General features: G+C 40.5%; 1 protein-coding gene across 1 annotated transcript in view; it reads left to right on the top strand.

Moving 5' to 3' along the window:
* Positions 1-12,682, top strand: part of TXNDC9 (thioredoxin domain containing 9) — a 19,603-nt gene extending 6,921 nt beyond the window's left edge. Inside the window, 4 exon segments of the mRNA XM_017861362.1 lie at positions 4,137-4,255; positions 9,525-9,584; positions 9,586-9,777; positions 11,911-12,682. Coding sequence (XP_017716851.1) covers positions 4,137-4,255; positions 9,525-9,584; positions 9,586-9,777; positions 11,911-12,028 — 489 coding nt within the window. The 3' untranslated portion in view covers positions 12,029-12,682.
* Positions 12,683-12,776: the final 94 nt, after the last annotated feature.

The following is a 12,776-nucleotide window of genomic DNA, read 5'->3' as shown; positions in this document are numbered from 1 at the left end:
TATGAATGAGTCCAACTTTTATATTTTGAGTTTTCTAAAGTAGAGTATGTTATATGGCTTTTACATGTACCCTATTTTAGAAAGAAAATAGGCTGCTTTTCTTTTCTTTTTTCTTTTTTTTTTTTTTTTTTTTTTTTTTTTGAGAGGGAGTCTCACTCTATTGCCCATCCTGCCTTGACCTCCCAAGTAGCTGAGATTACAGGTGCCCACCACCATGCCCAGCTAATTTTTGTATTTTAGTGGAGACAGGGTTTCACTACGTTGGTCAGGCTGGTCTCGAACTTTGACCTCAAGTGATCCACCTGCCTCGGCCTCCCAAAGTGCTGGGATTACAGGCATGAGCCACCCCACACCAGGCCCAGTTGGCTCCTTTTCATAGTATAGGGCTGATAATTAGTATGCAGAGGACGGAGTATTGGAATTTAAGGTAATATATGTTTAGGTTCTACCACAAACTCATATTTCATGGTCACATTTAAGTACTAATTGCTAATGTGCAACTACAAATAATTATTTGTAACTAGGAATTCACCTGATTCGCCGTGATGAATATACGTTAAATCATGTCTTAAAGGAACTTTTTGGCAGTTCAAAACAGTGGTCTGAATATTTATAATTAAAACCAACTAAGGCAAACCGGCTATAGGCCTTTTTTTATGAATGTATAAATCAATTTAAAATGAATTTGTCATCGAGTAATTCAGGTCTTAGTTTAGAACTTTCATTGCATTTTAATAGATCTTTTTTATTAAAATGTTTTCTGGAAATAGGCAAGAAACCTAGTGATTTGTGTAGATATTATTTTTATAAGAGATGATACAGTAATTAGATGATACAGTAATTTTGATTTTCTGATCCATGAGGGTATTGGGGAGATCAGCACTTAATAGGCCTAGGCGAATCTATATTCTCCTGTCAGCCAAGCACCCTCCTACTATTAACTAGAGCTGGCGCACTTAGGTAGGGAGCAGAACAGAGGGATAAGGTGAGAAATAGGAGTTAAGCAGAGGCTTGGGTGACAGCCACTGAGAGCCAGGTGCTGCCTAGCTGCCATGCCTCAGGTAGGCCCGTCCTGCTTGATTCTGTTCTGCAGATGCCTTAGCACACGCTGTCCTAAAGGGGCTATGCTGAGAGCACAGGGGTGTGGTGAATGTGTCAGCAGAGGCCCTGAGCATTGGTAGAGGTTCGGAATGGCCACATCCTCCCTCAAAGGAGCCAGGACAGGTTCAGGTCTTCAACCTCTTGGTTAAATACCTGAGAATAAATAATGAAAAAGAAATAGCTTTTTTTTTTTTTTTTTGAGATGGAGTATCGCTCTGTCGCCCTGGCTGAAGTGCAGTGGCAGTCTTGGCTCACTGCAACCTCTACCTCCCGGGATCAAGAGATTCTTCTGCCTCAGCCTCCCGAGTAGCTGGGATTACAGGCGTCTGCCACCAAGCCCGGCTAATCTTTGTATTTTTAGTAGAGATGGGGTTTCTCCATGTTGGCCAGGCTGGTCTTAAACTCCTGACCTCAGGTGTTCTGCCCACCTCAGCTTCCCAAAGTACTAGTATTACAGGCGTGAGCCACTATGCCCAGCCTAGAAATAGCAGCTTTTTAAAAGACAAATACTTTTTTTTTTTACTTTTTTTTGAGACAGGGTCTTGCTGTGTCACCCAGGCTGGAGTGCAGTGGTGCAATCTTGGCTCACCACAACCTCCGCCTTCGGGGTTCAAGTGATTATTGTGCCTCAGCCCCTGAGGAGCTGGGATTACAGGTGTGTGCCAACACACCTGGCTAATTTTCATGTTTTTTGTGGAGACAGGGTTTCGCCATGTTGCCCAGGCTGATCTCAAACTCCTGTCCTCAAGTGATCTGCCTGCCTCAGCTTCCCAAGGTGCTGAGATAACAGGTGTGAACCACTGCGTCCAGCCTAACAAATACTTTTTAAGGGCACATATCATTAGTAAGTTGTGAAAGCAGTCGTGAAATGTCATATGTCATTGAGGAATTGTATTTGAGAGTTAAACTGTGTATAGAAATTTCACATAAGAAAATATGAGGGTCTCCTGTGGGATGTCTGCTCGATGTAAGTGGATGTGATTTGGACACCACAGTTACTAATACAGTCTGGGCCACGTTCACTGACGTCCAGAGGAGAAAGGGAGATGGCCTTCCTGGCTCTTTGGTTGGACCCCTTCTGGAGGCTGGATTCAGACCTCTGTTACATTTTAGGAAGACGTAGGTGAATTAGAGTGTGTTTAGATGATATCCTGGAAGAGTAGAAACTCTAGAAATCTTGTCATATGAGAACAGTTAAAAGGAACTGCAAGTGTTCAGTGTGGAGAAGGGAAAACTTAGGCAATATGAGATGTGTGAAGGGCCCACATGGGAAAGAGATTAAAACTTTCATCTTTGCCCAAGCTGGAATCCGCAGACCAGAGTTATAGATGTATTGCAGTTCAGTGTGAGAAGACCTTTCTAACAATTAGTGCCGGTGTAGATGCTTTTTAAAGATTTATAAGGTGGTTATCAGAAGCAGATAGGGCTCTTGAGCCTCAGAGCTGCAGTATCCTCCTTCTCTCCCCAAGACGAATTGGGTTTATCTCCTAAGTATTATTTTATTTTTGTTTATTTTTGACACAGAGTCTTGCTCTGTCGCCCAGGCAGTGGTGTGATCTCAGCTCACTGCAACCTCTGCCTCCCAGGTTCAAGCAATTCTCCTGCCTCAGCCTCCCAAGTAGCTAGAATTACAGGTGCCCACCACCACGGCTAGGTAATTTCTTGTTTTTTTTTTTTTTTTTTTGGTAGAGACAGGGTTTCACCGTGTTGGCCAGGCTAGTCTCTAACTCCTGACCTCAGATGATCCAGCTGCCTCGGCCTCCCAAAGTGCTGGGATTACAGGCGTGAGCTACTGTACCTGGCCTCATGAGCATTATTTTTAAAAAACTTATTTATAGTAACTTGGATCAAATGCTTCTGGTTTTAGTAGTTTAAGAGTACATGGATAAAGTTAAGTGATATTTACACTCTGAGTCTCTTAAGTCTAAACTTTTATTTTGAAAGTTCTGAGAAAACAGATGTTTTAAGCTACAAAGACAGGTAATTGTCTTGAACCCAGGCCATGCTGTAGAGACATTCACTGTCCATAAACTAATTTTGTATTGACAGTAGAAACAGAAAAGTAAATTGCTAAAAGGAATTCATTTCTCTACAAGATAAAATTGACTTCAGCCAAGCACAGTGGCGCATGCCTGTAACCCCAGGACTTTTGGAGGACAAGGTGGGAGGATTGCTTGAACCTAGGAGTTTGAGATCAGCCTTGGCAATATAGTAAAGCACTGTCTCTACCAAACAACAAAAAAATTAGGCATGGTGTGGCATGCGCCAGTGGTCGCAACTCCTTGGGAGACTGTTGTAGGAGGATCTCTTGAGCCCAGGAGGTTGAGGCTGCAAGTGAGCTATGATCATGCCGCCGCCACACTTCATCCTGGGCAACTTTAGTGAGACCCATTCTCAAAAACAAACAAACAACTTTTGGGCCGGACATGGTGGATCACGCCTGTAACCCCAGCACTTGGGGAAGCCGAGGCAGGCGGATCACAAGGTTGAGAAATCGAGAGCATCCTGGCCAACATGGTGAAACTCCATCTCTACTAAAAATACAAAAATTAGGTGGGCATGGTAGCTCCTGCCTGTAGTCCCAGCTACTTGGGAGGCAGAAGCAGAATTGCTTGAACCCGGGAGGTGGAGGTTGCAGTGAGCCGAGATCGCGCCACGGCACTCCAGCCTGGAGACAGAGTGAAACTGTCTTCAAAAAAAAAAAAAGGCATGATCTGCCCGTCTTGGCCTCCGTAAGTGCTGGATTACAGGCTTGAGCTTCCGCGCCTGGCTCACTTAAAATTCTTATCAGCATGACAGTAATTATTTCCCTCCAGTATTGTGATATAGCCACGATATTGGGAACAGGCAACAACAGCTGTTGAGAGTCATGTTCCTTCATTCCCTACTTGAAGGAACTAAAAAAAAAAAAAGTGTTTTTTTGGTTTGTTTTTAAATTCATTACAAAATATGACGGTGATTTGGATACTTAAAATGTCAAGTGGTGCTGAAAGAGAGATTTCACATGTGTAATGTTTTGCTTCTCTCCAAATTAGGAATGGCTTTCTAAAGGACATGGGGAATACAGAGAAATCCCTAGTGAAAGAGACTTTTTTCAAGAAGTCAAGGAGAGTAAAAAAGTGGTTTGCCATTTCTACAGAGATTCCGCATTCAGGTAACTTTGTTTCCATCTGTGACTTTTTCTAAAAAAACCACAGTGAATTGTTTGGATAAAGATACACTGGCTTACTAGAGAAATGAAGAAAACTAAAAGGAAAAACTTCCTAAGTTGTTTCATTGTACTCTCTCATATGTTATTTAGTATTAAGCAGGTGGGGGTCCGATGACTCAAGCCTGCAATCCCAGCATTTTGGGAGGCCGAGGGTGGGGGCGGATCACTTGAGGTCAGGAGTTCGAGATCAGCCTGGCCAACATGGAGAAACCCTGTCTCTACTAAAACTACAAAATTAGCCGGATGTGGTGGCAGGCACCTGTAGTCCCAGCTACTGGGGAGGCTGAGGTGGGAGAATTGCTTGAACCCAGGAGACGGAGGTTGCAGTGAGTGGAGATTGTGACACTGCACTCCAGCTTAGGCGATAGAGTGAGACTCCATCTCAAAAAAAAAAAGAGAAAAAAAAAGTTAATCGTTATTTTAAGGAGTAACTTAAAGAACAGTTTCTTGCAAAAGTATAAATGAATATTACTGAAAGTCAGTATTCCCATATAAACAGCTTATGTTTTTGAATTGTGTTTTCACTAGCTAATTCTAAAGACATCTTAGAAATGTACACTTAAAATTCTTTTTTTTTTTTTTTTTTTTTTTTTGGAGACGGAGTCTCGCTCTGTCGCCCAGGCTGGAGTGCAGTGGTGAGATCTCAGCTTACTGCAATCTCCACCTCCCGGGTTCAAGCGATTCTCCTGCCTCAGCCTCCCAAATAGCTGGAACTACAGGCACCTGCCACCACGCCCAGCTAATTTTTTGTATTTTTAGTAGACATGGGGTTTCACGTGTTAGCTAGGATGGTCTTAATCTCCTGACCTCGGAATCCACCCGCCTTGGCCTCCCTAAGTGATGGGATTACAAGCTTGAGCCACTGCACTCAGCCCACTTAAAGTTCTTATCAGCATGACAGTAATTATTTCCCTCTAGTATTGTGATATACCAGTCTTGGCTGGAAGGAGAAGTGATTTTTCTTAGACCACCCTACGTCTCCGAATCTCTCTAAGGAGGCCGATCTCTTATAAAATGTTAATACCTCCCCAAAAAAAGTATTATCTTAAACCAAAGGACCCAAGCCTTTGTGGGGTTTTGTGCACAGATTTGATTAGTTGCCAACACTTAAAAATTGAGAGATAACCCCTTTAGAAAATATCCACGTTCGGAATTTTTCTTTAAAAAAATCAGAAAACTTACTAATAGCATAGTTGGAACTATAATGGCAGTCATCTGCTGACTGGCACCTGCCTACCCGGGACAGACAAGCACTGTGCTCTACAGTCTCTGGCACTCACTGTGGTTTTGGCCCTGCTGTCTTTCTCATTTCTGTGTCCTGCCTGCCCCTTTGTCTTCATCTCACAACCCAACAGCTTCATTGTTAACACCTTTCAAGAATTGATTGCCTGGTATTCATTGACTAAGAGAATAAAAATGAAAGAAAATATTGAGATGGTGAAATCCCTTGTGAGGAACAGTGAGAGAAGGGATTAGGAAGGTAGAAAGGTATCAGAGAAACCTCTGCCCTTGTGGTACACAGCCATCTCCCATTGGCACACACTCCTAAAGTTGCCAACCTCTGACAAATATGATGAAGTGATATATAAATATACTAGTATGTAAAATATTATTTGTCCACTTGTTTTTTTGTTTTTGAGAGAGAGTCTTACACTGTCACCCAGGCTAGAGTGCAATGGCAGGATCTTGGCTCACTGCAACCTCCACCTCCCAGGTTCAAGTGATTCTCCTGCCTCAGCCTCCCGAGTAGCCAGGGCTACAGGAACCCGCCACCATACCCGGCTAATTTTTGTATTTTTAGTAGAGAAGGGGTTTCGCCAGGTTGGCCAGGCTGGTTTCAAACTCCTGACCTCAGGTGATCCATCCACCTTGGCCTCCCAAAGTGTTGGGGGATTACAGGCATGAGCCACGGCACCCAGCCTCACTTGTGTTTTGTATGTCTTCCCCAACTAGATCGTTGTTTTTGTAGAGGCAGAGCATTTGCCTGTATTGTGGCCCACTGTGCTGTGGGATCATAGCCCTAAGGCAACTGCCCGACACATAGTAGTCAATAAATACGTTTGATTGGTGTATAAACACTGCATCACCAGGAGTACTCACCTTCAAACAGAACTGAAAAATCAAAATCATCCAGTTAACTTTATATATTAGCAAAGTTTCTAGCGCATAGTAGGTGGGATGCTTTCATGTATATTATCCCTAGAACATTCACAATAATCTTCAGAGGCACTTCTTATTATTCCTGTATTTCATGTGTGGAAATCAAGATTTGGAGAAATTAAGTGACTCACCTAGTATCACTCAGATACTAAATAATAAAAAAAAAAAAAAAAAGATTTGAACCCATGTTTTTTTGGATTTTTTGTTTTGTTTTGTTTTGTTTTTGAGACAGAGTCTCTCTGTCGCCCAGGCTGGGGTGCAGTGACAATGATGTTGGCTCACTGTAACCTCTGCCTCCCGGGTTCAAGCGATTCTCCTGCCTCCGCCTCCTGAGTAACTGAGACTACAGGGGCACACTACCAGACCTGGCTAATTTTTGTAATTTTAGTAGAGACGGGGTTTTACCATATTGGTGAGGCTGGTCTCGAACTCCTGACCTCAGGTGATCCACTGACCTTGACCTCCCAAAGTGCTGGGATTACAGGCATGAGCCACCACGCCCGGCTGAACCCATGTTTTAAGCCTATTGCTATTTTTTAAATTTTTGTGGGTAGTAGTAGGTAAATATGGGGTACATGAGATATTTTAACACAGGCATGAAATGTTTAATAATCACATCAGGGTAAATGGAGTATCCATCACCTCAAGCTTTTATCCTTTGTGTTATAAACAATCTAATTATACTCTTTTAGTTATTTTTAAATGTACATAAAGGCCTATAGCTATTTATACCATGACTGTTGTTTTGGATTTTTATAAATTGATTGACGGGTTGGGCGCCGTGGCTCATGCCTGTAATCCTAGTACTTTGAGAAGCTGAGGCAGGTGGATCACGAGGTCAGGAGATCGAGGTCATCCTGGCCAACATGATGAAAACCCATCTCTACTAACGTACAAAAAATGAGCTGGGCCTGGTGGCACGTGCCCATAGTCCCAGTTGCACAGGAGGCTGAGGCAGGGGAATTGCTTGAACCTGGGAAGCAGAGGTTGCATTGAGCCGAGATCACACCACTGCACTCCAGCCTGGCAACAAAGCAAGACTCTGTCTCAAAACAAAAAAAAGGAAATTGATTGACAAATGGTATAATCATAGACTTATTTAAAATAGGTTCGTGGCCGGGTGTGGTGGCTCACACCTGAAATTCCAGCACCTTTGGGAGGCTGAGGCCGATGGATCACCTGAGGTCAGGAGTTCGAGACCAGCCTGACCAATATGGTGAAACTCTATTAAAATACAAAAATTAGCCAGGCATGGTGTGGGCGCCTGTAATCCCAGCTTCTCAGGAGGTTGAGACGAGAGAATTACTTGAACCCAGGAGGTGGAGGTTGCAGTGAGCAGAGGTCGTGCCACTGCACTCCAGCCTGGGTGACAGAGCAAGACTCCATCTCAAAAAAAAAAAAAAAAAAAAAAAAAAAAAAAAAAAAAAAAAAAAAAAAAAAAAATACGTTCCTTACTGCAGTTAAAGTATGGAGTTGATTTATTTACAAATTTTCAGGAACATATTTATCATATGAAGATTCATTTATCATTTGTTTTGAGCTTTATTTAAAACCATTTATTAATTTGTTCTCTCTTACAATTTTCACTAAAATCTCATTACTGAACTACATGAGGGACATATGACAAGATATATCCAGGGAGAAAAAGTGATGAGGCACCAAGGTTACACGTAATTTATGTTAGACCCAAACCTAGTTCAGGAAAAATTACATCAAGTGCATAAAAAGCTTACTGGTAAAAAGAACCATGAAGTATTTTGTGTGATAGTCATCTAAAGAGGTAGTTCTCAAGCTTTATTTGAGCATAAGAACAGCTGTATGTTTCCCAACTCCACTGCCAAAGAATTTTGATTCATCTGGATATTTTAAAGGCTAATTGCAGGCCGGGTGTGGTGGCTCATGCCTGTAATCTCAGCACTTCGGGAGGCTGAGGCAGGTGGATTGCTTGAGATCAGGAGTTCAAGACCAGCCTAGCCAACATGGTGAAACCACATCTCTACTAAAAATACAAAAATTAGCCAGGCATGGTGGTGGGTGCTTGTAATCCCAGCTATTTGGGAGGCTGAGGCAGGAGAATTGATTGAACCCAGGAGGCAGAGGTTACAGTGAGCCAAGATCACGCCACTGCACTCCAGTCTGGATTACAGACGTGAGCCACTGCGCCCAGCCAAGAAAATCTCACTTTTGTTTCCCTCTTCATTGGAAGATGGCTTCCAGGCGTGGTTGCTCACACCCGTAATCCTAGCACTTTGGGAGACCAGGCAGGCGGATCACGAGGTCAGGAGATCAAGACCATCCTGGCTAACATGGTGAAACCCCATCTCTACTAAAAATACAAAAAAATTAGTTGAGCGTGGTGGCGGGCGCCTGTAATCCCAGTTACTCGGGAAGCTGAGGCAGGAGAACGGTGTGAACCCAGGAGGCAGAGCTTGCAGTGAGCCGAGATCGTGCCAGTGCACTCCAGCCTGGGCAACACAGCAAGACTCCACCTCAAAAAAAAAAAAAAGGTTACTGCTGGTATTTTTTAATTCCCTAGAAGCATAATGGCCACATTTATTTAAATATTATTAGTAACCCTTAGTCTTAATGTGCTTCTTACTGACAGAGTTGCGTATTTAAGAGTAAAAAGTTTTCCTTGGCGATGCCATTCAGTTTTTCTTCATGACTTCCAAATATGGCACCATGTATGCATTTCTGACTCTTGTAAGTCTCTTCTGAGTTCTGTCAAGTTTCAATTTGTTCCTCTTCAAGTTTCTTGTATGAGAGATAGGGCAACTTCCTTTATGACTTAAAGCATATGTTTAATATTTTAAAAGAGAATATCATTAATTCAAATCTGACTTTCTGGAATCTCATAGGCTGTTTTCCCATCAGAGGCAACTAACCTCTGATCTGGAAGTGAGGTCATCTGACACAAGTGCAAGTTGGCTGCCATGTTATGAGAGTCAAACAATAGAAAAACTATATAATTAGATTTCCCTTAATAACATTTATTTTGATAAAAGTGATCTGTGGTTTTAGCTTATAATTTTCTATGTGTGGTTACTTACAGATGTAAAATACTAGACAGACATCTGGCCATATTGTCCAAGAAACACCTCGAGACCAAATTTTGAAACTGAATGTGGAAAAGCACCTTTCCTTTGTGAGAGACTACGTATCAAAGTCATTCCCACACTAGCACTGGTAAAAGACGGGAAAACACAGGATTATGTTGTTGGGTTTACTGACCTAGGAAATACAGATGACTTCACCACAGAAAGTTTAGAATGGAGACTCGGTTGTTCTGACATTCTTAATTACAGGTAACTTTTAACAAAAGAAGAGATTGATTTTAATTCATATATAGTTGATATTTTTACAGAAGATTTTTGTAATTGTAACATATATGAAATTAGGGCGTTTTGGCTGAGGTGTACAAAGTTTCTCAAAGGAAAACCATATTTCTTGAAGTGTGTATTGTTAGTGTGATTTTACAGCAAAATCAAATTTACAGATAGAACTGATTTTATAGGTAACATTGAGTCTCACAGTACTCCTGACTGTAAAAGTTTTCAGCTTAACATACGCTATTGACACTAATTTTGTATTAATCTGGAAACTTAAAATGGCAATCCAGAGTTGACTGTTCCCTAATTTAAGCCAGATTACTCAAATGGATACTGACTTAAGTGATTCTCTTTGATAAAATAAAATTAAAAGCAGACTGTTGCAAAGAAAGTTATATTTTAAAATAATAGATTTTTAACATAGATATTTCTGTTTTACTTATAGAGGCTGATGAATACAAAAAGGTTTCTATGCCTAGCTTACATTACTGGCTATGAAGAACAGTTTTAGTTTGAAAACAATCTAAAATCCAACTTCCATTTCTTTGTCCACTTCTTCAGACAAATATCCAATTCCACAAATCAGAGCACATCATCTTGTCTTTTTTGCCATTTTCTTGATTTGCAAAAGTAGCAGGTAAAATTGTGCAATTACCATTCCAGAGTCACGATGCCTTTCAGGAAGTAACAGTTTCTCTCCCATTTTCTCTCTCCCCATTTCCCTCCCGTCTTTTCTCTGATGCTCCTACACATGCCAAAATCATTCCTATGTTGTAGAAATTGGTTTCGTTTTTCTTAATATTAACATAAAATATTAATATTTATTAGTTATATATTCTGAAGTAATTTTAAACCTTAAAGAAATTGCAGCCAGGTGGAGCACTTCTGTAATCCCAGATTACAAACGTTGAGAGGCTGAGATGGGAGAATCGCTTGAGGCCAGGAGTTTGAGACCAACTTGGGTAGCATGGTGAGATGAGACCTCGTCTCCACAAAAAACTAGCAGAAACCACCCCCTGCAAACTAATACAAAGAATCCTCATTGACCCTTTGCCCATATTACCCAATGTTAAGCATGTTATATTTGTTTTATCGTTGTCTTTATAGATACCATGAAGTATTTTGGGAACCATTTGAGTGGAAGCTGTGAATACAGTGTCCCTTTACTCCTAAAGGCTTCCATGTGTATTTTCTAAGAACGAGGACATTTTCTTACATAGCGACAGTACAATTATTAAAACAGGAATTATTGTGTAATTTACAGCTCGTATTTCAGATTTTATCATTTTCCCAATATTGTCCTTCATACCAAAAACGCAGCACATTTAGTTATTATGTCTCTAGTTCCCGTTGTTACTCTTTGGTTCTTAAGACTGATGTTTTTGAAGAGTCCAAACTGTTTATTTTGGAGAACATCTCCCAGTTTGGGTTTGTCTTATCTTTCCTCAAGATTTGATTCAGATTATCAATTGTTGGCCGGTATGTTATGGAAGTGATGCATCATATCAGGAGGTGTGTGATGGTTTCTCTCATTTCTGATGACAACTAAGCACTGTGTTAACCAAATGTTAATCCGTAATTAATGATAAAAAGGAAAATAGGTCTCGTGCAGTGGCTAATACCTGTAATCCCAGCACTTTGGGATGCCAAAGCAGAAGGATCACTTGAGCCTAAGAGTTCAAGACCAGCCTAGGCAATATAGTGAGATGTTATCACTACAAAAAATTTAAAAATTAGCTGAGCATGGTGGCACATACCTGTAGTCCCAGCTACTCAGGAGGCGGAGGTGGGAGGATCACTTGAGCCCAGGAAGTGGAGGTTGCAGTGAGCTGTGATCACACCACTGCACTTCAGCCTGGGCCACAGAGTGAGACCCTGTCTCAAAAAGAAAGGAAAATAAAATGGATCTAAAACACTTAGTAGTACAAAATAAGGTTTAAGGCTATTAAGCATCAATATAAGCATTATACCTCTTCCTTGACACCCACCAGCATTTTAAAGAAATTTTATTCTATGTTACAGGAAGGGAGCAAAGATAGATTTTTGTGCCGTTTAGTATACTAGTACTAAATCATAAAGAATAAAATGCTTTTTTAATTTTTATTTTAGTGGAAATTTAATGGAGCCACCATTTCAGAACCAAAAGAAATTTGGAACAAACTTCACAAAGCTGGAAAAGAAAACTATCCGAGGAAAGAAATATGATTCAGACTCTGATGATGATTAGAGCTCCGTAATTCTTTGTAAATTGTCCTTTTTTCTGCTTCAGATTTAAATGTGTTTTTTAAATCCTATTAATGTCTGTACATTGGTCATCTAAATACTCATATTCTCAAGTTTGATATAGTTGTATCACATTGAAAGGCGTCTTTACTATTTTCTGTGGGGCCATCATGTTTATGTTGAGGAAAACTTCTCAGTTCTTAAATTATCTGGGAAGGGTCTGGATTCTCTATTTTTGAGATTGACTTTATCACAATATGATTCTTACGTCTTTATACCATTTACAATTGTGTTTTGATCTACAGAGCTAGAAATTCAAAACTATTCCAGGACTAATTCTTAATTGGCATTATTTATACAAGAGATCAAGTAACCATTTACTGGCGCAGTACTGCATTTGTAAATGAATTATAAACACTCTTCTGGAATATATTTAACCATTAAAGAACTGCTTATTAATTCTGGACACTGCATGTTGATGTTGAATCAACTGATGCCAGCAGAAAGCTATTTTGATTTGTGAACACACTGCCTTATTTAAAGGGTCCTGATTGCTTATATTTTAAGACATTCATTAAAAAGAAATCAGGAAACACTTTTGAAGTAACAGCATAAGGAACTTCACTGTCTCTGCTGAATAAAACAACTGTAACTGGAAGTTTAAGTTTATGTGGAAATTGTCATAAAAGCATACATCCAACAAAAACATTTTTTCAAGAAAGTCTTCTTTTTTTTTTTTTTTTTTTTTTTTT

Source organism: Rhinopithecus bieti, unplaced genomic scaffold (genome assembly GCF_001698545.2).
Source record: "Rhinopithecus bieti isolate Rb0 unplaced genomic scaffold, ASM169854v2 scaffold_61590, whole genome shotgun sequence".
NCBI lineage: Eukaryota > Metazoa > Chordata > Mammalia > Primates > Cercopithecidae > Rhinopithecus > Rhinopithecus bieti.
This window is presented reverse-complemented; position numbering and strand designations above follow the sequence as displayed.